The 25985-nt window shown below is 42.0% G+C and overlaps 1 protein-coding gene and 1 long non-coding RNA gene across 2 annotated transcripts in view; one reads left to right on the forward strand and one right to left on the reverse strand.

Annotated features, from left to right (window-relative positions):
- VPS35L (VPS35 endosomal protein sorting factor like) overlaps positions 1-25985 on the forward strand; it is a 110596-nt gene that overhangs the window by 70752 nt on the left and 13859 nt on the right. The window contains exons 26-28 of the mRNA XM_019494745.2: positions 1717-1831; positions 17996-18135; positions 19339-19504. Of these exons, the coding sequence (XP_019350290.1) occupies positions 1717-1831; positions 17996-18135; positions 19339-19504 (421 nt within the window). The remainder of the gene's footprint in view (positions 1-1716; positions 1832-17995; positions 18136-19338; positions 19505-25985) is intronic.
- LOC132244591 (uncharacterized) lies at positions 7635-25660 on the reverse strand. Its single transcript, XR_009456161.1, has 3 exons — positions 24874-25660; positions 17480-17619; positions 7635-7983 (listed from the first exon to the last, which is right to left on the reverse strand). It is a non-coding gene; the product is annotated as an uncharacterized LOC132244591 (long non-coding RNA).

Here is a 25985-nt window from a genome sequence, read left to right on the forward strand (position 1 = left end):
TTCTTCTCCCCCAGCCTAAGCCTTACAATCGCAGGGCCCATGCTGGGAGATTCTTCTTTCCCTGAGCCAGCCCTGCAGTTGCTGGACTGGTTCTCCCTGCGCTGGCCCCACAACTGCAGGGTTCAGGCTCCCTGCTGCTGGGGCAGGGGGACATAGTCACCACCTGGGCTCTGGTGGTGGAGTCTGTCCTGGCAGCCGGCAGCTCCCAGAGGCAGGGAGCAATCTCCTGCCCCCTGCTGCCAAGCTGACCAGGAGCATATTTGCTCCCGGTCAGGGGTCAACACATGTGCTACAGTACAGTAAGTAATAGGGGTGCACAGATAGAGATTTTTTGGGCTGATACTGATGGCCAATTTTTAATGACCCATCTCGGCCAATACCAATCCAATAGCCTACATGTAGCCAGACAATTTGCAGAGCATCATCTGGCTGGTAAGTCTGTTGTGGAGGAAGGGACAAAGGGGGAGGGAAGGGGCATGGGGGTGCAGATCGGGGCCCCAGTGGTGAGGGAGGGAGTAGGGCTGGGGGAGGAACTGCACAGCTGGGGTGGGGCATGTAATGGAGCCACAAGCGTCTCGTCTGGGGGGCATGGAGAAGGGGGGGCAGCCCTTGCTGCTACTTGCCCCCAGATCTATGCACAGGGCGAGGGTGGGCTGCCACTGCAGGCTGGAGTGGTGCCAGGATCTTCCTGGCGGTGGCTCTGGGCCAGGGTTTCGCTCAGGGTGGGCGGCAGTGGCACTGGGAGGGGAGGCTATGGGGGCAGGGATGCAGCCACCTGAAAATTCACTGTAGCCCCCTTGTAGCAGCTCTGCCACTGCTTGCCCTGAGCGCAACCCTGGCCCAACTCTCCCTGCCAGGAAATGCCTGGCATCACCCCTGGCCCCAGCCTGCAGTGGTAGCCCACCCTTGCCCTGCATACAGATCCAGGGCACACCCCCTCCCCCCCTTGGCCTCCCAGGGTGCACATAGCAGCGGGAGCCACCCTCCCCCCCCCGGATACCCTGGACCAGCCGCTCATGGATCAGTCCCGCATTCCGCCCTGTGTAGCTCCTGCCCCTGCCCCTCTCCTGTCCTGACCTCTGGGGCCTCGATCTGTGCCCCCCCCAACCCTTCCCTCACAACAGACTTACCTGTCAGACCCAGCTGCTCTCCAGGCTCAGGCTGTGCTCCTGGCTGCCTATGTGCTGTGCTGCAGCTGTGCATGCCACGGGGCTTTATTTGGCCACATCAGCCAAAAAAAAGCCAACTGCTGATACTGTCAATTTTCCTTATATCGGTGCCAATCCAGTATGGGACTGATGTATCAGTGCACCTCTAGTAAGTAATTTTGAGTAATTTTGCTATTTGCATTTGCAGGTAGCAAATTTACTTGCAATTAGAACAAAATACAGTACAGTAAGCATCTGCATGTGTAGACAGTGACACCTACTGTGCAGTAATTGGCTCTAATATTGAGTAAAGGATCTTGTGCAGACATGCCCACTAAGCCTTAAAGTTGGTCTGATCTTATTGTTAACGATTTTTGCTTTTTTTGTTTATAATGACAAACATTAGGAGTTGGGTGAGTGAGGAGTTCACCCATTTTATGGGTTTTTGAGATAGGTCACATTTGGGCAGGTGCTCTCAATGCGTCTCGACTGTTGTATGTTAATAAAAATGCAGCCCTAATGTAAAAGATGAGTCATGTTTTCAATATATATTTTCTTATGTGTTTAGGCTTGTGTTGCCTTCTGCTTCATTACAATTCCATCTCTGGGTAATATCTTTGCATGTCTTAATCTGTACCTACACTCTGGACAAGTTGCCTTGGCAAATCAGTGCCTTTCACAAGGTAAGCCAGAGATTTTGTGCTGAGTGCACAACTTGCTTATTTGAAAACACAGTATTTTTACCTATGGATAACACTCTATTAGTTTGAAACCATAAATAATATAGATATATTTTACAACAAATATGCCCATCCTATAAACAGTATTATCACAAAAACAATTTACATGGTACTTTCTTTTTCTGAAACATCAGATCTAATATTGATCCTGTAATGTAAAGATGTAGAAAAACTAAGTCTTTAGCCTCCATATCTTGACTCCTATTGTCATAATAACGAGGTAGGGCAACTTCTCTCAAAGTATATTTAAAAAATGCTTTTTGAATATGGCAGGGGTGTAGGTTGTAGCCATGTTGGTTTAAGGACATAGGCAGACAAGGTTCTTTGAGTGAATCTGATATCTTTCATTAGACCAACTTAAATAGTTGGAAAAAAAATCTTAAGCAAGCTTTCGCATTTAAAAACCCTTTGTCAGGCTGAGGAAGTTCCTGCAGTTGGTGTGTGCTCTTCCTGTTACTTTTCATTCCATCCAGAAAGAACACACACCAACTCCAGAAACTTCCTCGGCCTGACGAAGGGTTTTTAAACCAGAAAGCTTGCTTAAAATGTTTTTCAACTATTTAAGATGGTCTAATAAAAGATATCAGATTCACCCAAAGAACCTTGTCTGTCTTTTGAATATGACTTAATTTGAATAAACACCTGAAGTTATTTGCACATGCACTTTTTAAAATAGTTTATGCTAATACGGGTGTGTGTGTGTGTAAAAAATAAATAAATAAAATTGGGGTGGTGTGGGGTATCCCCTTTTCATTTGCAAAACCAAAAAGTGCTTTACGTTAATCTTCTTTGGAAAGAGGAAACTTAAATCAGCCAAAATTATTCAAGGGCTTAAGATATTTCTGGCAGGACATTTTGGAAAGAAATAAAACTCAAGATACTTCAGTCAGGTTGGCCTAGTCATTGATTATGGTAGTTCATTTGGTTGGACTACAAGATTGTAGAGGAAGAATAAGCGATGAAGAAATGCTTTCCTCATAAAATGTTAGATGCGTTTCAGGGAGATCATGACTGGTATTGGAAAATAGGAGGAAACCAAAATAAATGCTCATTTGGTCTGAAATATCATTGAACAAATATCTGAACATGGTGTTCAGTGGCCTTGTTTTGTTAGATGTCTTAAATAAATTGTAAAATAGAAACCCTGACCACTTAGAGGATTTTTTTTAACCACAAGATTTCTGGCAGGAAGTAACTTATACTCTTAAACTGCAATTTTACTGTGTGCTGTTAAATATTTGTGATGGTTGCCCTTAATGATGACTGCATTCTGGGGCTGGTTCAAGTGCTCCCCATGTGTTGCGTATAGTTAGTATAGTGCTTTTGGATTTTTCAGATTTATTTTTACCTGTAATAATGTCTTTTATTGTTAAGCACTGTTATTTCCCTATAATTTTTACTGCAGTAATAAAAGCAATAAATTGTATTACTATGAAAATACATTCTTGTGATACTTGTGTGTTTAACCTGCCTTGGTCTAAGTTGTTGGACTGGATAACCTCTTTAGATGCTTCCCAGTCCTCTTTCTCTAAGACTATGGGAGGAAAGATCCTTCATGCATATTCATGAAGCTTTAACATTGATGAGCAGCAATTCAAAAAGCCAAACCATTTGATACAAGCTATATTATCAGTTTTTTAATTGAAAACAGATTTCTCTTTCCTCCTTTCCTTTTAGAGCAAACCCAAACAAATCTTGCATTTAATGACAGTTGAATTAGGGGGACAGGTATCAAATCATTGAAATCATAAGGTTAAAAGGGATCTCAGGGTTATCTGGTCCAACCCCCTGCACCATTGTAGGAATGCTAGGGAAATTGCCTTTTTCCTAATGATGAGATCTATTCGACTTTGAACTAGTCTCCCGGCAGTAGCAGCATTAATAAGTAAAACTGCAGTGGGGAAACATTACAGAGCAAGCAAGCCTTTGCTTGCATAGAGAAAGATTAGATGCTGCATTCCATCTTTAATTTTGGTGTTTTCCATGTGAAAGTAATGGGAATGCAACTCTTCCTTTACTTGGATCTTGTCATCTTTTCAGTTTGCAGTGTTGTCAGAGCTCTGCATTTGCTAGTAGGTTCCAGCTGCCCAAACAAGCTGACCTAGGAAGCTGATTAGGGTTTTTTGTACAAGACCACTGATAAATGTTCTTTGTTTTGAACACAATGTTGGACATATAGTAGGCAGGGCAGTTGGATTGAGAGCAAAGCTGGCTCTTGTCCAAGTATATTGGAAAAATAAGCATTGCAAAGTCAATTGTGCAGTTGATATTTATGCAGCTTGTTTGTATGTAGACAAACTGTGCACAGACCTCAGATTGCAGCAATTTTTTCCTCGTGTGATTTTTCTGGTGTGTTTGTATGTTGCTAAGTGACTTTTCCTAGAAATAAGGTCAGCTGGTATATCCGAGGGGCGGGCAATTATTTTGGGTGGAGGGCTGCTTACTGAGTTTAGGCAAGCCATCAAGGTCCGCATGACAGGCAGCCAGGGGCAGATAAATATAAATTTTATAAATTTCTTAGGGGCCCTGTGGGCTGGATAGAATGGCCTAGAGGGCCACATGCAGCCCACAGGCCACATTTTGCCCACCCCTGATATATCCTGTCTCTAGGACTATACCCTATGCTTTCAGGGGCTGGTTTAGTGATCTGATAGCTTTTTCTACATGGCTGTCATCCTGCTCTCCCCTGCCCCCTTATCTTTATGGTCAGTCTTCTTCCTCAGGGACTTTGGCTTAGGCAGTTTCCCAGATTTTTGAAAACGAGAATCTCCAAATTGTTTTTATTTTGCATGCATATATGAAAACACAGAACTATCAGTGCCGAGTATTGAAAGTGTGGCACCAGAATGAGTAGCCTGTTTTGTTCATACTGACAGTATATGATATGTTACTATAGTAACTTTATAAAAAGCAAATAAGTTCTTTAAAGAGTCTTGCTGTGGGCATACACAGTTATGCCAGTTCTGTGACTTCTTGAAAAATTGGTCAACAAGCATGTGTGATGATGGGGCTAATGCTACGTATAACTGACAAAACTGCATAGTTTCGTCCTGTTCGTCTTGTAGAACCACGCAGTTTACATTGAAAATCAAATTTCTAGGTTACTTCGGTAGGAACTAGAGCGGGTCCTTATTCTGCGTCTAAAGAATGTGCATCTTAAATGCATATATGAATACCGATTAATGCATTCAAGTTGATCCACTCCTTCACTCAAAGCCACGTTGATCATGGCTCACCAAAAGAACTGACCCTGCATCCAATGCTGTGTGTGATAGTAAGAAACACATAGTCCTTCCCAGGGCCAGGAAGTGAAATATTGCTGCATGGCATAGCTTGAGCTGGTTTAGTTTTGCATTGTCCAATATTGTAGGGAAAGGCTTAATGCTGAGCTAATGTTTTGATCCAGGAAATCAATCTATGGTGGTTTCCTTGCAATTTTAGCTGCCTTTTTAAATATTCCATGCACAGTTCTAAAAGATTAGGCTTTTTCTTAAAGCCCCTACATGGAATTTGGCTGTTTGGCACTAGGAGTTAATTGTACAATAACATCAGTAGTTACCAGATTGAGTCTGTCAGTCACTGTATGATTTCTAATAAACTTTCAATTTATGCCATTTTAGAAGGGGGTACAAGTTACCATCCTCATCTGTATGTTGATAATATCTTTCAATACATCTGGCAATATTTTGCTCTTGAAAGTGACAGACAATTCATGTTTTGGGGAGGGAGAAAGTATAGCTACACTGAAGCAAACTCCTTGGGTAGATGCATTGGTGTACAAAGTGGCTTGCATCAGTGCAGTGAGGTGTGACAACTGTAGCATTCTTTACACCTGTGGGTCCCATCTTGGAGTGGGGTCAGCTACTGATGTAGCTATACCAGTAGACAAAAGCCCCAGTGCAGACAAGCTTTGAGGTTCCTGTTGCTTGTAGCTGGAAGAGCATACCCCAACTGCAGATGCTTCCTCAGCCTGATGAAGGGTATTTATACCTGAAAGCTTACTGAGAATTTTTCCAACTATTTGAGTTGGTCTAATAAAAGATATTACATTTACCCAAAGAACCTGTTGCTTGTAGAGCATTTCTGTCAGTCAAAATAATGGCAACATTGCATTCAGAAGGAGCTGTTCATGGAGGATTGGATCAAAATGAGTGTGGCTTGAGACAACTCTTCAGTGACAGCATCCACATTTTGCCCAGCCAGGGTTCATTGTCTGCTGGGCCTTGAAGCCCCCTGATGTGATGGCATATTGCTAACAAAGGCAACTATGGTTTCTGTTATTGTATCCCATCATCTACATCTGATTAATTTAGGTTATGGACGTGTAGGATACTTCAGCCTCTTGGTGTGTTCCTATTGGGCTGTGATGGTTATGTTTGAAAAACTCTTTTTCTAGAGGTAGTCTACCTGTCTTTGGATTAATATTTCTATTGCTTATGCTTTTCCAAGATAATGCCGTTGTCTTACGGTCCAATTTTAAAGCCATTTTTTAGAATCCAATTCAGTAAACCCCTGTGGTGGTTTAGATTCTCATTCAGAAGTTTTTGACTATTGGATTCAAAGTAGCAAGAAAACCAAAGTGGTGAAAGTTACCAAATGCTTTAAAGAGTAGGATGAAAAGCTGCCTGACAGCTGTTTAAGCAGTAACGTGTTTTGAAATGTAGTTAGTAGCACAGTTGGTGGAAAGTAATTAGTGTTATGCAGAGGTAGTGTTGCAGCGTTCTGGCTGCAGACTGCACAGGGAGGTGTAAAAAAGCAATGCAGTCTGTAGGTAAGTACACCTTATAATTCACTATTACAGCATCTGTTGATATAGGCAGCTGCAGTCATTGGGCTGGATTGGTGTGCAGGCTGCTAATTCTCTGCTTAGAAACATCTGCCTCCCCAGCCAACCGTATAGAGGAGCTTCTGGGCTCCACTGGTATCTGGTTATTCCTTCTTTCTGATAATTCCAGCAGTAGTTTCTCTTGGCTTTTTCCCCTCTGAGCTTCCCCTAATTCCTTTACCTCTTGCTTTCCTTCTTGTTCTTGCACCAAGATGTAGAGCCATCCTAGAAAGGTATGTAGCAAAGCAGCAAAACTTTGAAAAAAAACCTCAATTTTTTTTGCGATTTTGTAGTTGGCCTAATAAAAGGCATCATCTCTGAACCAAGAATTCTAGAGTTTTGCATTTCTTTTTGTCTCAGATCAACATGGCTATCAAATACACCCCTTTTATCAATATCAGCATATAGTGTTAGCCTCAGATGCTTCCTGAGGCTCCCACATTGAGGCCTTTAGCTTGTTGGAATCGTGATGCGGACGTATGAAAGTGATGTGAAAGTATGCAGAAAGGGCCAGGTGTGGGCAGTTTCTCTCCACAGCTCACAGGGGTTTGAAGTAAAAAAAAAAAAAAAAAAAGAAAAAGAAAAAAAGAAAAAAAAAAAGACAACTGGTGCTTCACATGGCTCCAAAACTGCACAGCTGCAGGGCCGACGCGTAGGGGGTGCACGTGCACCCCCTGAACGAGGTGGTGCACCCTGTGTGCAAAAAGGACTCACTGACAAGGTTGGCGGTGCCTGCGAGGAGTCACCATGCGCCATCCCACCGCGGACACCTCTGGTGGTGTTTGCGGGCGGTCCACAATTGCCACTGGGCGCTGCTGCCACTACCAGCGGTACCTGTGGGTCGTTACCAACCCCTGGTCAGTGTCATTGTCCTGTCATCTGTCCCTTCCCCCTCCTCCTCCCCCCCAACAGTGCTGGCACCGTCTGCAGGAGCTCCCAGCTTACTGCTGCCATGCTCCCGCCACTGCAAGTGCATCTGTGCTGCCGCGCACCCCGCCACTGGGGGCACATACCATTCATGCACAGCAGTCTGTCTGTATGGCAGGAGGATCTTCCCAGTCTTCCCGGCACTTACCCGCACACTTACCTTACCTCCTGAGAAGGAAGGAGTCCTTAATTAAGCTCTCCACAGAAGATAAGGTCTTATGGATAGTATGTATTTGTGAAGAGCTCCTGATCTTCACCTTTGTAAGGAAAATGCTGATTTGGAGGGTAAATCTGTACTCCATTTGTTCAGCTGAATCACTGAGCACTGCTCCAGAGAGGTGTGCTGCCACAATTGAATAATAAATCCTTATCAGCTTTGCTTCCTGTGGGCAGCATTTTGAACTAAACTCAGATTAAATGCATGCTCTATTATGTCATTCCTCTGGGTTTAAAACTATGGGTAATATTTTAATTGCACATTTTTCTTCCTGTGGAAACAGTTCTCTAGTTTACTGAAAAATGGATAGCATGATTCTTAATCCTAAATCTCGTAGCATTCCTTAAGTGAGAGACAATGAAGTCAGCTTTAGACCATACAGGAATGAGTAACATATTTATTTTTAAAGTCAAGTCCTTGTCTAGCTTCAGGAATAAATATGATAAGTGAATTAATCCTGCTAATTCAAGATTAAATTTTACTAATTCCAGTAAAGTACAGATACAAGCTGAAATGGATGAAATTGAAGATATCTTCAACACAAACAGGTTTTACTGTTTTGTGGCAAATATATAAGTTAAAGAGTTGAAAAGTCCCCATTGCTGTGGTGAGTTTACAGTGTGTGGTCTTCTGCTATATAACTCCAGATGGACTATTGTTTCCCTAGTGAAATGCAAAGTTTTCAAGTTCACATACAGACTATAGAGCGCCCTAGATTGTTAACTGTTTTGTCCTTAGAGAACATTGCTTTTGCATAACTCTCTCTCCAGCTGTGCCAAACTTCACTCACTTGCAATAAATATACCACTATGTAATGTATTAATAACTAATCTTCTTAAAAAAAGACTGCATGGTGTAGTTTCCCCAGAAATATTAAAATAAATGTTGTCATTTAATTACAGCAGAGGCTGTTATAAATGAGATGATACGTAGTGTCTGCAACTCACACACAGAAAAGCTGAAGCATAGAGGTTTAGGGGGCATGGGCATACAAGGGAGTGGATGTTAGATTTGAGGATTAGAATTTAGGGCTGTTTGGTTTGCAGGCCTGTGATGACTATGCTAGATGATGTCTCTGCTCTCATTTCAAATAGTGTCCCCCAATATTTTGGAGGGGATCTGAACAAAGAGTGTCAGTGATGAGCTAGATTTAAACCATAATTTCCTTTACTTGAGAGAAATTACTCTCTTGATGGATTCTCCAGGACTGAACATTTGTTCTAGTCATCAGGCTTTCCCCTGTACCTTTACTCACTGTAGCCAATGGCTTTTCACTAACTCTTGGAAATGCCCGTTTTGTGCCCTTATAGGACTGTTTGAACATTCTACTCTATTTTACAATTTAGAAAGTACACAAAACCTAGATAGCAAGACTGAATATAAAAATTAGTATTGATTAATTATAAAAGTTATTATTTATAAAGTTATACAAGTTATTATTATTACTGGTTATTTATATAGCTTAAAGATAAACCTTGCAGTTCAGTATTGATATATATTTTTGCCAGAAGTTCCAATATCTTCCTTTTTGATCTTAACATCTTTCTTCTATTTATACTGTGTAAGCCTTTTGTTTTAGGGTGTTGGAGTCCTTTTTAGCAAACCAGATTATTTATCCAATTCCTGATCAGGCTCCATCCACATAATTGTATCTCTGTTTATATTTAATTCCCACTGTATGTTTTCCCTGTTCACCAAATATCAATTATTCTTTCTTTTTTCTTACTCTGCCTTGTCCTTTCAGTGGGTTCCTGGTAATTCCTGGACATAAACCACCTACAGTTTGCATGAGTTCAGTTTCTGCTTTCAGAGTTGCTGTTCTTGGGGTAGAAAACCAGAGTGTGCAGACATTCAAACTTTCTGTTGCAGCAAAAATGGCTGATCTAGAGGAAAATAACCCAGGAACAATCAGGTTTAAATAAGTCCCAGGAAAGCATCTCCCAGGGGAGTGAATGTCTACATACTTTTCCCTGGCTTTACTCCTCCAGGAGTGGACCTGGGGGAAAAGGCTCCCATGTCTTTGGAGATCAAGATCATCAGTGTGGAGAAGGTGTGGGGGAGGCAGCTGCTACCTCCTGCCCCCCTGGGATATACTGGGAGGGGAGGGGAGGAACAGTCCTAGCTGCTCCCTGCCTGGTTCTTGTACCTGAGTTTCTGGTATGAGAAGCAGGCTATCAGCTTTGCCACATGGCTCTTTCTGCTCCTCTCCTAGGTACCAGGAGCTGAGTGCAGGGAGTGCGGCCCCCTGCCTGCTTCCCCTGGCTCCCTTGCCACTCAGCTGAGTGGCGGAGTCAGTGATTGAAAAGCTGGAGGGGCAGAAGCTTGGGTTTAAGGAAAACCTCTGCATACCTGTCTCCTCTGGCTTCCCCTTGCCCCCCATCCTCCATCCCAGGTGATCTTGAGCACAGCGAGGCAAAATAGGTTGCTATGTGACAGCAGCAAGGCTTGGGGACCTTACTGCCTTGGCAAAATTTCCTTGCCTTACCCTGCAGTGCTCTGGGCTAGCTGCTGTGCCCCTGCCACAAGGCTGTGGGAGTCTTGCTGCAGTGATTTGAGTATTCCCCCCTCCTCCCCCTCCCACAAACTCCTCTGGGCCAACCTGGAGGAGTGCAAGGAGTGGGGCTATTCTGTGGGGAAGAACTGGGAAGGTTCCTACCATGGAAGACTCCCCCCCCCCCCCCCCAATCAGCTGATTGGTGGGAGGGGGAGGGCATGCTCTTGGAGCTGGGACCTTCCCTAGTTGTCTGTGGCAGCTGCTGCTTTCAGCTGCATTTGACAGCCTGCCTCCTTCCCAGGGAGGGGAGAGAGCAGGCTGTCAATTAACAGGCTCCCCTAAAGGTTGGGATGGCCCTGGGAGAAGCCCTCTTGTACCCCCTGGCTGGTGAGCTTGCCTGTGAAGCTCTTCAGCCTCGGGGCTGGAGGAACAATCCAGATCCTGGGCTGTTTTTATGCTGGAAGAAATTTCTTTCAGTAGAAACCAAACGTCTGTATGCAGCCTATATATAACCTAGCAAATTAAGGTTGAGATTTGCTTAACAGTAACTCCAGCTTTAAATACGCTACAAGCATGTAATTTTCAGGGATACTGCAATACCTTGGCTGTGATGAAAGATATAATCTTCCTAATACTTGGGATATATGATAATCAAATGTACTATGTTTAAAAAAAGTCACCATTTAATTTTTGCATTAGAACATGAGTTGGTGAAGCTGGAGAACATATTGCTTTTTCATATTAATTGAAGGTGGAAATGAAAACCTAATGGAGTATTGGATAGTGTGTTATAGTACTGTAGGACAAATGAAGGTGGCATTTAGTACAGGAAACTACTGATTTCCCTGCCTGTATTATTTTGAGTAGATAGGGCATGTTTTGATCCCCTTAACTAAACACAATTTTTGTTTGTCTTTAATCTATAACCAGATAGGTAAGCCTCACATTCTCTGTCACTCTTCAGAATTATGTTCTAGGAGGTTAATTATTTTCTTATTCTGAGTGACCTCATTTATCAGACAGTTTTTGGTCAGCCTAAGATTTTATATCCCAGCAGTTTAATTGCCTATTACAGATGCAGTACAAGAAATCCAATTGCAACTTGGATAGGGACTGATGTTGCCAAAAATTACGCACCCTTATATATTACAGCATTTTTTTACTGTCATTCAGACAGTGTTTATAAGAATACATCCACAAAAGAATTTCCCTTTCTTTTTGTAGCACAATATTATCTAAAATACTGTCTTGAAGCAGGCCAATATCTTTCTGAGCCTGAAGGTCACCATGTATGCTCAGGGGAAAGGATTTATAGGACTCTGGTCAACCAGAACGAAGGAGATGCTGTGGAAGGAAAAATTTTGTGAAGCATGAAGTATGTTGTATTCGGTGCAATGCACAAGATATTAACAGCAGTCTAGGAAGTCTTTATCATGATGATTTGTTGCAATGAGCACTCTGCTATGTCCTTTTATTGAGCCCTACTGTAGCTTACTTAAGCAGCATAACTAAGCATCTGGGCAGTGTCAGAAATTGCTTCAAACAGAACAGATCACTGCATATTTTTATGTATAGGGTTGAAGTAAATAGGTCAGTTTTTTGCTTATCGTGGAGTAGAGCTGTATGGAAATCAGTTTCTTTTCTCATTCTGTCTTCCTTCAAACCTAGTGTAGAGCAAAGGTGCAGGTGTATTCTTTCACTTGTATCTTAATCGTATGGATAATAAGGTGCTTTATAAATTAGCATGAGAGTATATGGAGCTGGTTTATTTGTTATTTATTGCCATATTATGTAGCTTTATAATTATGATAATTTATATGTATTGATAGAGAAACAAGAAGGTAAGAAACAATGGGCCCCTTGGGACTCGGAGCGGGGGGGCAGCAAAGGCACCAGTCGCAGGGCTCAAGTGCCTATATACTAATGCTAGGAGCATGGGGAACAAGCAGGATGAACTAGCGCTCCTGCTTGCACTAAACACCTATGACTTAGTGGGGCTAACAGAGACCTGGTGGGATTCATCCCATGACTGGGCGGTACATATTGAGGGCTATAGATTGTATAGAAAGGACAGGTCAGGGAAGAAAGGGGGAGGGGTTGCGCTCTATGTCAGTGAGCAATATACATCAACCCTCATCAAGACAGAATCCGAGGTTGAGGAAGTAGAAGGATTGTGGGTTAGGCTACATGGGGGGCAAGGAGAAAGGGATTTGGTGGTAGGGGTCTGCTACAGACCCCCACACCAAGGGGAAGAAATAGATGCGGGGCTCTTGAGGCAACTCTCGGAGACCATAAAAGCTAAAGAGGTGGTAGTCATGGGGGACCTAAACTACCCGGACATCTGCTGGGAGACGCAGACAGCAAGGTCCCATCACTCACGCAGGTTTCTAACCTGTGTACAGGACCTCCACCTGACACAGGAGGTGCATGGTCCCACTAGGGGGAATGCCATACTGGATCTGGTATTGGCAACAGGGGATGACATGATAGGGGACCTCCAGATCGGTAGCCATTTGGGAGACAGTGATCACCTAATAATAGAATTCAACATAAGACGTTGAGTGGGTAAGGTAACTAGTAGGGTGAAAGTGCTAGACTTTAGGAAAGCTGATTTCAATGAACTCAGGCGATTAGTCAAGGACGCACTGCAGAGTAGGAGTTTTGAAGGGATGGGAGCCCAAGAAGGGTGGCTGTGCCTTAAGAAAACGATCCTTCGGGCACAAAGCAAGACGATCCCCGAGCGAGGCAAAAAAGGGAAAGGGGCCAGGAGGCTTCCATGGCTGACCAGAGAAATCCAGGGCAGCCTAAGGGCCAAAAGGGGAGCACATAAAAAGTGGAAACAGGGTGAGATCACTAAAGATGAATATACCTCCTCCGCTCGTGCTTGTAGGGAGGCAGTTAGGCGGGCCAAAGCTACCATGGAGCTGAGGATGGCAACCCAAGTAAAAGACAACAAGAAATTGTTTTTTAGATATATTGGGAGTAAAAGGAAGGCCCAGGGAGGAATAGGACCCCTGCTAAATGGGCAGAAACAATTGGTGACAGACAGGGGGGACAAGGCTGAACTCCTCAACGAGTTCTTTGCCTCAATGTTCCTAAGTGAGGGGCACGACAAGTCTCTCACTGGGGTTGTAGAGAGGCAGCAGCAAGGTGCCAGACTTCCATGCGTAGATCCTGAGGTGGTGCAGAGTCACTTGGAAGAACTGGATGCCTTTAAGTTGGCAGGCCCGGATGAGCTCCATCCAAGGGTGCTGAAGGCACTGGCCGACATCATTGCAGAGCCACTGGCGGGAATATTCGAACGCTCGTGGCGCACGGGCCAAGTCCCGGAGGACTGGAAAAGGGCTAACGTGGTCCCCATTTTCAAAAAGGGGAGGAAGGAGGACCCGGGCAACTATAGGCCAGTCAGTCTCACCTCCATCCTTGGAAAAGTCTTTGAAAAAATTATCAAGGCTCACATTTGTGAGAGCCCGGCAGGGCAAATTATGCTGAGGGGAAACCAGCACGGGTTTGTGGCAGGCAGATCGTGCCTGACCAATCTAGTCTCTTTCTATGACCAGGTTACGAAACGCCTGGACACAGGAGGAGGGGTGGATGTCGTATACTTAGACTTCAGGAAGGCCTTCGATACGGTATCCCACCCCATACTGGTGAACAAGTTAAGAGGCTGTGATGTGGATGACTACACAGTCCGGTGGGTGGCGAATTGGCTAGAGGGTCGCACCCAAAGAGTCGTGGTGGATGGGTCGGTCTCGACCTGGAAGGGTGTGGGCAGTGGGGTCCCGCAGGGCTCGGTCCTTGAACCGATACTCTTTAATGTCTTCATCAGTGACTTGGATGAGGGAGTCAAATGTACTCTGTCCAAGTTTGCAGATGACACAAAGCTATGGGGAGAAGTGGACATGCCGGAGGGCAGGGAACAGCTGTAGGCAGACCTGGATAGGTTGGACAAGTGGGCAGAAAACAACAGGATGCAGTTCAACAAGGAGAAATGCAAAGCGCTGCACCTAGGGAGGAAAAATGTCCAGCACACCTACAGCCTAGGGAATGACCTGCTGGGTGGCATGAAGTGGAAAGGGATCTTGGAGTCCTAGTGGACTCCAAGATGAACATGAGCCGGCAGTGTGACGAAGCCATCAGAAAAGCCAATGGCACTTTATTGTGCATCAGCAGATGCATGACGAATAGGTCCAGGGAGGTGATACTTCCCCTCTATCGGGTGCTGGTCAGACCGCAGTTGGAGTACTGCGTGCAATTCTGGGCGCCACACTTCAAAAAGGATGCGGATAACCTGGAGAGGGTCCAGAGAAGGGCAGCTCGTATGGTCAAGGGCCTGCAGACCAAGCCCTATGAGGAGAGACTAGAGAAACTGGACCTTTTCAGCCTCCGCAAGAGAAGGCTGAGAGGCGACCTTGTGGCTGCCTTTAAGTTCATCACGGGGGCACAGAAGGGAATTGGTGAGTATTTATTCACCAAGGCGACCCCAGGGGTTACAAGAAACAATGGCCACAAGCTAGCAGAGAGCAGATTTAGATTGGACATTAGGAAGAACTTCTACCCTGGGGGTCTTCAAGAGGAGGTTAGATGAGTATCTAGCTGGGGTCATCTAGACCCAGCGCTCTTTCCTGCTTATGCAGGGGTCGGACTCGATGATCTATTGAGGTCCCTTCCGACCCTAACATCTGTGAATCCTATTGATGCAACATTTATCAGCATATTTCACCAAACTGAAGTACACAATGATTTCTTATGACTTTAAGACTGGTACTTTAGCTACCTCTCTACAAAAGAATAATAGTAATATTGTTTTGACGGCAAATGATTTTTCTAAAGATTTTTTTTTCTGTATTAACTGGAATATCTTGCATCTCAAATGATTAGTTTAAATTGCCCGTTCTTAAAATGTTCTGCACAGTGATGCTCCCCCACCTCCATAAAACATTTGCCCAGGATACAAATAAACAATATTCCAGCGAACGAACCATTTTATCATTAATGTAGGTGACCAGTTAAAGGGACTAGCTGGTATTCAAGAGTGTCTTCTCATTTGACATTGTGCTGGGAACAGATAGATGATGGAAGGGCTCATTGTAGTCAGAAGGGAAACTGAGGAAACTGGTGCTTTGTCCCCTTTTTCATGTGCTGCTTTTGTCTCCCTAAAAGACTGAGAAAATAGCCCAAAATGAATATATACAGTAGAACCCTGATTATTGGTTGGTTGTTTAGTTTTTGTATTTGATTCGTTTGCACCCTGATTAATGCGCATCAGGTTGCTGAATTAAGGATGAGTTGCTCAGCTGACCTTTATTTTCAAGGTCAGGGCCTCTCCACTCATCTGGAGCTCATCAATGGCCTGACACAGCTAATCAGAGAAGCAGCGCATACCTCTAAATATGTTGGGACAATAGCAAGCAAAACACTATCAGTATTTTTAAACACAGCCAGGCATCCAAATTGTTCCCCCTTCAGCTCTTAAGAAATAAGGTATGAAAGGTAGGAAGCCAACTCCAAGTACGGTCTAAGTTGCTTGGTTTGGTCCTTCCATTGCAGTCATCTGGTTTTGGAAAAACTATGCTACCATTTTTTGCTGAACTAAAAAAATGGCTTTGATTAAATTACAAAAAAGAGCTGGACAAAATGGGACTAAAACATGCTGTCCTTCTGAGCAGTATCTATTTGGGAATGGAGATGAGCTTCCTGCTCTTAAAGTAGACTTGAATAAAATATTAAGCATCGTAAAAAGTTTAAATAGAAAATTAAACTAGGAGATATTGTTTGCTATGGTCATTTTATGGGGAGAGTAAATAAAACTAAGCTGACTTGGTCCAGAAGGTTTTGATTTTGTTTGTAGAACGTAGTAGTGTACTGCACAGCTCTTTTCTGCACTGATTGAAGTAATTCTAGAAGGCAGGAAGATTTTGCATGTGGAACGAGATACTTTTGGTATGCAGAATATTTTTTTCTGTCATAAAATTTAATTTGTCATGTCACATGTTCTGACTACGTCATAACATGGGATGTGCGCGTGTTTTACTTCTGAGACAACTGTAGAAGGGATAACAATTTATCTGTGTGTCCTAGAATGAACACCTGCTGCCGCTTTCCATCTCGTAATAATGCTGAGAGAGCACTCGTTTCTCTTTAGGCTGATCTTGTACACAAATTTTATCTTTGAAATAAATAAAAACACAGCCCAGTTAGTAATAACTATAGAAGTAATAAATATGGAAGCTAAAATGATCTGAGCAACAAAAAGTTCAGAAGGTCACAAGTTCTGAAAAAGAAATGAGTCATAAGAACTACAGTTTTTCCAAAGCAAATGTTTTGTCGGTATTCCTTGTATGCTTAGTGTAGATATCATGTGGTTCTATACTTAGCAAATTTGCTTAGAGCCTCGTGTGTCAAAATGAATTTTTCCAGAGAGAGTTTATCTTCTGGAAATGACAATACCTGCCATTAGTAACATCTCTGGGCCTTGGAAATCTCTCTCCAGCATAGTTGCCTTTGCCCTCCCTTACAAGGAATCAAAAGATCTGGATTATCTGTTTGTCTTTCTGGCTTTATACAAGAATTAAGGGGTTTTGGGGGGTGTTTTTTGTTTTGTTTTGGGCTTTTTGGTGATATCTTGTCTTTTTTTTAAATCAGATCTACTATAGAATGCAAGAGGTTTATATACAGTTGGCCCATTAAAAGATACCACCCAAAAAACCTTTGCTTCTCCCTGTTTCCTGGACACAACAGTGCTCCAACCCTGCTACAGGATGGACTTCCACAAGTTACTTGTGTCCCTTATGCCTCAGTTTCAGCACTTGGGGATTCCCTTCCGTTTTGAGAAGCACACAGAGGTCCTTGGATTGACTTCAGCAGTACTGAAATGTGCCAAAGTGCTCTGCTAAACTGGGGCAGTAGAGGCATTGTAAAATCATTGCTGTAGTGGCCCCAAAGCCATTATTACAAAAGAAACATGGGAGGTAGGAAGGTCATCCCTTCTGTCCTGGATACATAGAAATCCTAGTACTTTTTGTTTAGGTTTACAGAGCAGTTCATTCCTACCTCTGCTGCACTGTACCATTAAGGGATCCATCTTTAAACTCATGAAAATGGACAAGAGAGTCTAAGAATCCTTACCCTTTGATTCTTCAGAGGAGCTGTCATATCTTGGCAACAGACAGTACCTCGCAGTTTGATACTGTTTTAGATTTTGCAAGTCTGGCTTCTTCACTGACCTCTAGATTTTTCATTGTCCTTTGTAATGGGTCTCATGAAATCTAAAGTTAGAAAAAAACTTCATATTAGAGTATTCAGTCCACTAATTCTGGCTAGAACAGTATTGACTAAATGATATTTAAAAATATTCTTAAATTTCATACTTTATACAGCTGTATTTGAAATGGAGTGTGTTTTACTTTAAAACCAGTTTTCTGCTAAGCTATCTGAAGTAGAAATTAAAAGCAGCCCAGTGACTAAAGTCATTTGTTTTTGGTTCCTGTTTATGGGAGTGCTCTTGAAGCTTTATGCATAATACAAATGAACAGTTCATTATAATGGGGTTCTAAATGACTTTTGGATCACAGGCAGGATTATGAAGCCAGCTGCTGTGGTTATAATACTTTGTCAATTATTTTATTTTATTGTATTTTGTAGCTGATGCTTTTTTCAAAGCTGCAGTGAGCCTTGTTCCTGAAGTGCCAAAGATGATCAATATAGACGGAAAGATGAGGCCCTCTGAAACATTTCTCCTGGAATTCCTTTGTAATTTCTTTTCCACTTTGTTAATTGTTCCGGTAAGTAGCTTAGTGGAAAATGTAACACAAAGCAGTTAATCCCTTAGGATCAAGGAGGCTATTTTTCTTGGTTTATCGACCAGACCTGGTTTTAATATTTCCTATATGTTTTGTTATAAATTCCATGCCCACTATTTATCAGTTGATAAAAACGTTCCCTTAATACTATATCGAGGCACATGCAGAGTTGTTGAAGTGCAGTGTTACATGTTTCTTGAGCACAGTCCAATTAACTAAAACATCACCTCCACAATTTCAGAACAGCATACCAGTTTTCTTCAAAGGTAAAAACCTATGAACAGCCTCTGTCAAACCATTAGTGAATTCAAGTCAGATTTTATTGCAAAAAAACCCAACAACCCCAAGACATTTAAATCTGTTAGCATGAATATCCCAGATGATTTTAATTGTCATGATGCATCGTGGGGGAGAAGGTTTCTGAGAGCAGATCCAACCAGTGGGCTTCTATATCAGCAGTGATATCATGAAATGTATGCGGAAGCAAATGGTGAGTGGAATCTTTAAAGCGCAGCTAAAATATACATTCTCTGAAGTTAATGGTGCTAAGCAGGTGGACGCAGTAGTCTACTGCTTTCCATTTGGCTCTGCAATATAGAGGAGGCGGGAAACAGAACGTGGTGGTCATGCAATTGCTGATATGTTGTATACCAACTCTACATGAGCGCTTTTCAGCATGGAAACAACTCGGAAGAAGAACGGACCCTCTTAAAAGCTGTTGCTTTCATAATGATTTCTTTTAATGTTAAAAGGTTGTTCGTTCCTCTTTAGCTTTGGTGTCTGCCCAGTGTAGGTGTTCTTTCCAAAACACATCATTACATGAGTAATATACTTGTTTTTGTAGTTTACTGAAATAATGAAAGGGGGGGGGAAATCTAACTAGTATGTGTAATTTGGAAGTTCAGCTATTAAGAAGTTGACAGCTAACTTCTTATTTAACTCCCCCTTTGATTACGAAGCAAGAGATCTCAAAATTTGTCTGCTAAGGCTGCCTATACTGTGATTATTATAGATCAAATAGACATTATAATTTTCTCTTAATGTGTTTTTAAAGGGGCTTGCTAAAACCAAAACAACTGGTTGACAGCTTTATTTGTATTGTGTTTTCTTCTGCCACAGAGCTGTTATCACTTTTAAGAAAAACAAAAATCCTCTCTGATTGTCTGCCTCTCACTTGTTCTCTAGGACCATCCAGAACAGGGTGTGTTGTTTCTTGTTCGAGGACTACTAAATGTGATCCAGGATTATACTTGGGAGGAGAATTGTGATGACAAAATCCGGATTTATACTAATGTTTTGCATCTGCTCTCCGCAATGACTCAAGAGACTTATATCTACCATGTAGACAAAGGTAAACTATAAGGGTTAGTTGGAGTTCAGTACTCTATAATGTTCTGTTGTGGCATTATATCGGTGATTTGCCAGTGCTAACATTAATTAAAATTGAAGAATTATCCATGTGCAATGGATTATTTTCCTGCACAGTTCTATGTAGTATGGTGTAGAATGATCTTAAGAATTAGTTGTCCAGCAGGTATCCAGTCCATGATTAAAATAATACTTTATGAAGTATTATTGACCTGCACTGAACATGTGAAAATCCTGGAATTACAACCTACCTTTCTTCAATGGATTTTATCAAATGTTTGGTTCAGAGTCCTTTGTATATTTGTTTGAAATAGTATCTTATTGCAACTCAGTGGTCAACATATGGCATGCTCCCCTCTGTGCTTGATCCCTAGGGGATGCAAGTCTGTTAGCCAGACTTTCCAGCTGAGCTGTGTCTAGCTCTGGCTGTAGAGACTTGCCTTGGTTTACTGTCACCAAAGAGAGCAGCTGTTAGATAAGTACAGGGGTGATTGAGCTTCTTTTTTTAACAGCTATTGTCACTGTCTTCCTTCCCCTTCCCAACTCCAAAAGATTGAGGTGAGGATAATAATAAATAATGCAGTCCGTGCTGCTGATGGATTCCTTAACTGTAGAGTTTGTGCTTCCTGCAAAGCATGTAACCCTCATAGGTTTTGTCAGAGACTAATATAACCTGCCTCTGTTCATTATGGCATGTGGATTCCAAATAATGTTTACAAAAGCTTTTATTGGTTAGATTTTGCTTTTTTTTAAAACAAACAAACAAACAAACCAAAAGACTTAAATAACAGCTCAAACCAACTCTGGAGCCTTTCTGAAATAGAAACTGAGTGAAGAATAGTACACAGAACTGACCGCTCTCAGGAAAAATGCATGTCATTATGGAGGCAGGGGTGTCAAATTTATCCAGATCTAGCATGAGGAGCCAAACGACAGGGCTCTTCATGGACCAGATATGGACCCACCTACGGAAGCAGGGCAAATGGTAGCAGCATTAACTACCATGAGTACCTGAGCTGCTGTGTTGACTCAGGGAGCCACAGGGGTTAAAATGCAGCCATGTTTGACACCCCTGCTTTCAAGGGTCCTTTCAACAGAGATCACTTTAATGAACAAAGATTTTTTTGGCTTGCTAAAATAAGGGGTGTTTTTACATGTGCTTGGGGTTGCCGCTTTAATTAGAGTGGCTTTCAGAGACGCTTTAATTAAACCCCCTGGAGTGTCTCGTGTATCAGCGTCCCCGTGCTTCAAAATGGCATTGCGACGCTTTATCTGAAGCTTGTTCTGAGCTTTAGATAAAGTGCCCCTGCTGCCATTTTGAAGCAAGACGACACTGATGCATGAGACACAGAGACTGACTTGAACACAGTAATTACCACACTTTATCAGACTTGATTAATTGATTGTAATTACAGTGCGTCGGAGCAGCCTCCAACCTTGTATACAAGCACCTAAGGAGTATATCTCTAGCATTGTTTTTCTAACTGTTAGAAGTGCTGGAAGGGGCTTTCCTTATCTTCTCATCTTTGGCATGAAATGCCTCAAGGTGTTCCCCTCTGCTTAGCTTTTCTACTTTTCCTACTATGGGGACACCTCCCAGCTGGCTTCAGTCTTGGACATCACTTGTATGTGCGTGTCATTCAACTCTGTCTCCAAGGACTTCCACTCAGATCTGCCTCATCTCCCATCTGTTCATGCATCTTTGTTCTTTGGGCTACATCACTCCCTAACACTAGGACTCCAAAAACTGCCTTTCTAGACATAAAAGTCAACTTTAGCATATTTTTAACCCTGCTAGTACTTCTATAAACTTGCTGTGGCAGAGGTTACTAAGATTACCAAAATAGGCTTGAACATGAACAACTTTTTTTATAGCTAACTCTGCAGCTGAAGAATTTTAGTCCTATCTCCAGCTTGAGCATTCCTTGCCAGCTGACTTGAGCATTCCTTGCCACCATGAGTGCTTCCTCTGAAGACTGTCCACACTTTCAAAATTATTGGCTTGTGACCAAAGATGAAAATGCTGTCTTTTCCAATATGCCACCTACTGTTTGACCCTCCTTTTCCCTGCTCCTAAAATATCATCTGCATCTCCCTTAAACTTCCTATTCTCTTTCTATTGAGCTGACTTTTTGGTTATTTGCTATGGATATGAGCTTGGGAATTTGTAAACTTTATTTTTTGAGGATCATGTTTGGTTGTTCAGCTCTTTTTCCTTGGTCTTTTAAGAAGTTTTAAACTCATTAAAATATTACACGTACTTAACCCTGATCTGTCCTGTGGTAATTAAGGGGAAAGGAAGAAAGCATGCTCATCTTTTTAAGATCAAAGAACATGCTGTAAGACCAGCAATCCTTTTTTTTATTTAAAAAGAAATGTTTTAGATAGGTCAGTCAGCCTAAATGATTAGGCAATCCAACTAGTTGGTGCAGTTCCCAATAAAAATAAATAGACTTTTCCAGCAGAATCACTATCAGAACTTTTAGAATCTATGAAAATAATTCACATCTAGATGTGTAAAGGGTTTTATTTATTCTTTTGATTGAACTGTCAATGTGGTATACATTACTTAATATCTCTAAATCTCAGAATGTAAAGCTCATTCCTGATCTAAAATTCCAGAATGCAGAAACACAGAAGATTATGTACTTTGAAAGCTGGTGTCATTTTAGAGAAGATGCATTGTAACCTACACACATAAGACCCTGGCTTAAGCTCTGGTATCTTCTGTTTTAAAACTTCAGCTGTATCTTGAAATTTCATAATGGAAACCTCGGTGTATTTTTGTTACAGCAAATGTTAACAGATGCGGTTTCAGTCTTTTATTGACAGGCTGCATGTATCAAGTAGTTGCCTATTAGTGCTAAACAAAATGGTTTCCTTGCAAAAAAAACTAGTCCCATTTCCTAAATGGAAAAATAATTCACTTTTAACTCTGCTAAATAATAAGCATGTTAGCCCACACTGTACACTTCAGACTGAAGAATATGCTTTGACATGGGTGCTATTTCTTGATTACATTTATTGCAATATAGTGACTCCAGATTTATTTCAGTTCTTCCCACAGCTTACTAAATTTCTTGCCTCACACTGACCTTTCAAGGTGTAGAATCAGGCAGAGAGGCTGGAACCAAGCCACTTGGAAAAAGGCTTGTTTGATAGCAGTTACCTACAAAGGATCCCAAGTTCCTCCTTTTAATGCTAGGGGACCTGTGCATGAGAGATGGATCACAACTATCTTAACTGAAATGTTAGTCCTCTGATCATCATGGGACCAGCTATATTCTAGTTGAACCCATGGAACTGTGCCATTCATCTCGCTGGAAGCAGGATTGGGTTCTTTGTGGTACCCGTCTCTTGGAGAAGCTTCTAGTTCTTTTGTACCTGTTTCCAGTTTTCACATGGGCAGCTCATTTAAAGGGTAGCAAATGCAAACATTTCCCTACTAAAATTTTAATCTGTATATTGGAGTCATAAGACTGGAGGAGATAGAGAGGGGTCATATTTTCCAAGAGGCATTTGAAAAAAAAAAATTATATATATAAATATATATGCAGTTATGTTTGGATGGACAATTTTTGTTTTTAAAGCAAAACAGAAGCCAGAGCAAGTAGCAGAAGCCCTTGTGTGATCTGGATGGATTCCAGTCACTGAACTGCCAGGTCTCTGACGCATCTTCCTGCTGGCTCTTGGGGTAATAGCACAACACACTTTCAGAAAAGAGAGAGAGATCCAAAGTTTAAGTCCTGTTTTAAAGATCCAGGTAACAGAAAAAAGAGACCAAGTTTCCCCTTTAAATTATATCTACTCTGGATTTTGCTTCCTCCCTTTTGTGAAAGACGGTTTAACATATAGAATACACTGATCCTGATGGGGTTCTTTGACCTAAATTGATATTGACCTGATATTGTTGGCACAACCTTACCTAGGAAGGAAAATCAAGAGATTGTTTCCTCCCTGGCATGACTATAGTTTTAGATCATTCGGACAGTGCTTTGATGGCCATCTTAATTTTGAAAGTTGCTGTGGTAAATTTATACACACTTTACAGTCATTAAAAAGAACAATTTCACGCGTGTATGCTGCCAAAAATGGGCATACTTCTATAGCAGAGAAGTAGGGCTGGGTGGAATTCTGAATTCTACAGTGCCAAATTCTAGCTTGGATTCTGATACCTCCGTTAAGTGGAATCATGATTCTTCCTCTGTCTTGAAAGCTGCGGCACAGTGTCATTCAAGGGTTTTTTGCCATGTGTCAGTAAGCTAGCAGAGCTGGGAATAGAACTGGGGTGTCTTGACTTTTCGGTCCCCTGCTCTAACAGCTGGACAGCTTCCTTCTTTTGGCTACACTGATTTCCAGATGAAGTCAGATAGATATAAAATAAATGTTTGTGCTCTTCAGGTAAATGGGCTGCTAATCAGTCACCAGCCATAACAAGAATATTTCATGGATTTAACAGCCTGGATAGAACTACTGCTCCATAGCATAGATCTACCTGTAATTTTTCAGTGTGCCTGAGAAAGAGGATGTGATCTTTTCTTTGTCATGTATACAATGGACAAACAGGACTCGCCTCCCTGGAATAGTCAGAAATTTAAAAATTTTAAGTGCTTTGAAGTTTTCAAATGACAGATGTGATGTATGCGTTTCCCCCTTTAGGCCTGGGAAACACTTTTGTAGACAGCGCTATATTTAAATGGATATCTTGGAGTGCCTTGTTTCAGAGACAGATTTGTGGTTCAAAAACTGTCAGAGTGATTGTGAAGTATGTCTGAGGACACTGGGGTTCTTTTTCCCCCCTCCTACATGAGAATTTTATTTATTAGAAATACTGAGAGAGAAAATTAACATCCATAATGACAGCAGATCCTTATTCCCTTAGTGCAGATATGTATCTCTTCTTTCCTGCAGGTGATAAGTAAGTCCATGTGGGTTATTACCTAGAGATCTGTGACATGAAGGAGGAGGATGCTCTAGTAGTCTTGTGTCTTTAATTATGTCATATATCAACAAAACATGGCAATTCCCTCCAGCAGCTACTGGCTGGTGCACTGAAAGTGCCTGAGGATGTCTAAAGTAAATTCAGCTTGCAGTGAAATAGCTTTCATGCCTGGCTAACTGCAGGTACCATTCAAATGACAGCAGTAGCAAGCAAGCGAGGGTTATAGTGGATTTTGTCAGCCATTAAAACTGTACTGATAAATGAAATTGCCATAAGATTCAGAGCCCCAGTGCAGCAGCAATCAGGAATTCCTGATGTTTCTGATACAAATGTGTTGGTGTTAGACATTAGGTACTCAAATGCAGACTGTGGGGAGGACAGCCTTCATGTGATGAAGCAGTATTTCCCACCTAGTTCCAGCTTTGGCATCTCCACGGAAGACAGTGATGCTTTCCAATCCCACGTGCAGCTGGGTGCTCTTCTGAGAGATGCTTCTGAAGTTCTCTCACACCTTCAAGGGTGCCTTTCAGCTCCAAACCTCTCTCTGCCATCTCCTGCTGGACCATAGAGAGCAGAATGAGATGCTGCAAAGGTCACCTTTCTGACCTATGGTGCCTCAGCTTTAAGTTGCTGCAGAATTTCCAGTTTCTGAGGAAACAAGAGACAAGTGCTTCAGAGTTCAGGTTTGGGGCCTTGCACACAATCTCACCAACCCAACAAATTAGAAACATGACAGATTGCTTTTGGTCTGCAAAATGTAGCAAACTGGTTTCTGGTTCTTTGATTAGAAATGGTATACAAGAAAAGACTGAATTACATTGTCTGTTCTGTAATCAGTTTTGTGTTCTGGCTTTTACTGCTTCCAGCATAAGCTCTTTGTGTTACATGTATGTGTAGAGAACTGTGATTTCATGTGCGTCTTCCAGGTGAGTAATGGACTAGTAAGCAAATACAAAAGGCAAGGGCATTTGAGAGGGCAGAGATTTTTGTATCTATCCTATGCCTCCATAAAATATTTGAACTCCTGAGCAATGAGTACTTATTGCACATCTACCTACCACTGTAATTAATGAGTTAGGCTTCCCCCTGTCACCATTTGAGTCTCATTGATCAATGGCAATGTTCCTTATAAAACCATTCTGGTTATTGAATCTAACCTGTTATTTCTTGTGATTTATCATTTTTTTAATCAGTACAATTATCTGAATTTAATGTCTTCCATGATTTTTCAGGTGATTTCAGGTTTTGCTTTAGAATAATGTAATTTTCTAAGTATAAAGAGTGAAAGTGTATCTTTTTAAAAACCTGCAGTAGGCAACATGCCTATTGTCACAATCCGGCAGTCCTCAGATCATCAAGAGAGTGTTTACAAAAGTGACTGATGTTTAAAGAAGATTTCATATTCATGAAGAACCAGTTTTGCAGCTTCCCAAACTAGTACTGTCTAGATATGCACTATTGTTTTGTAGTAAACAAACTTTTATAACCATCTAGATTAAGCTCAGATTTATTTATGCTTGCC

This window comes from Alligator mississippiensis, chromosome 13 (genome assembly GCF_030867095.1).
Source record: "Alligator mississippiensis isolate rAllMis1 chromosome 13, rAllMis1, whole genome shotgun sequence".
Taxonomy (NCBI): Eukaryota; Metazoa; Chordata; order Crocodylia; family Alligatoridae; genus Alligator; species Alligator mississippiensis.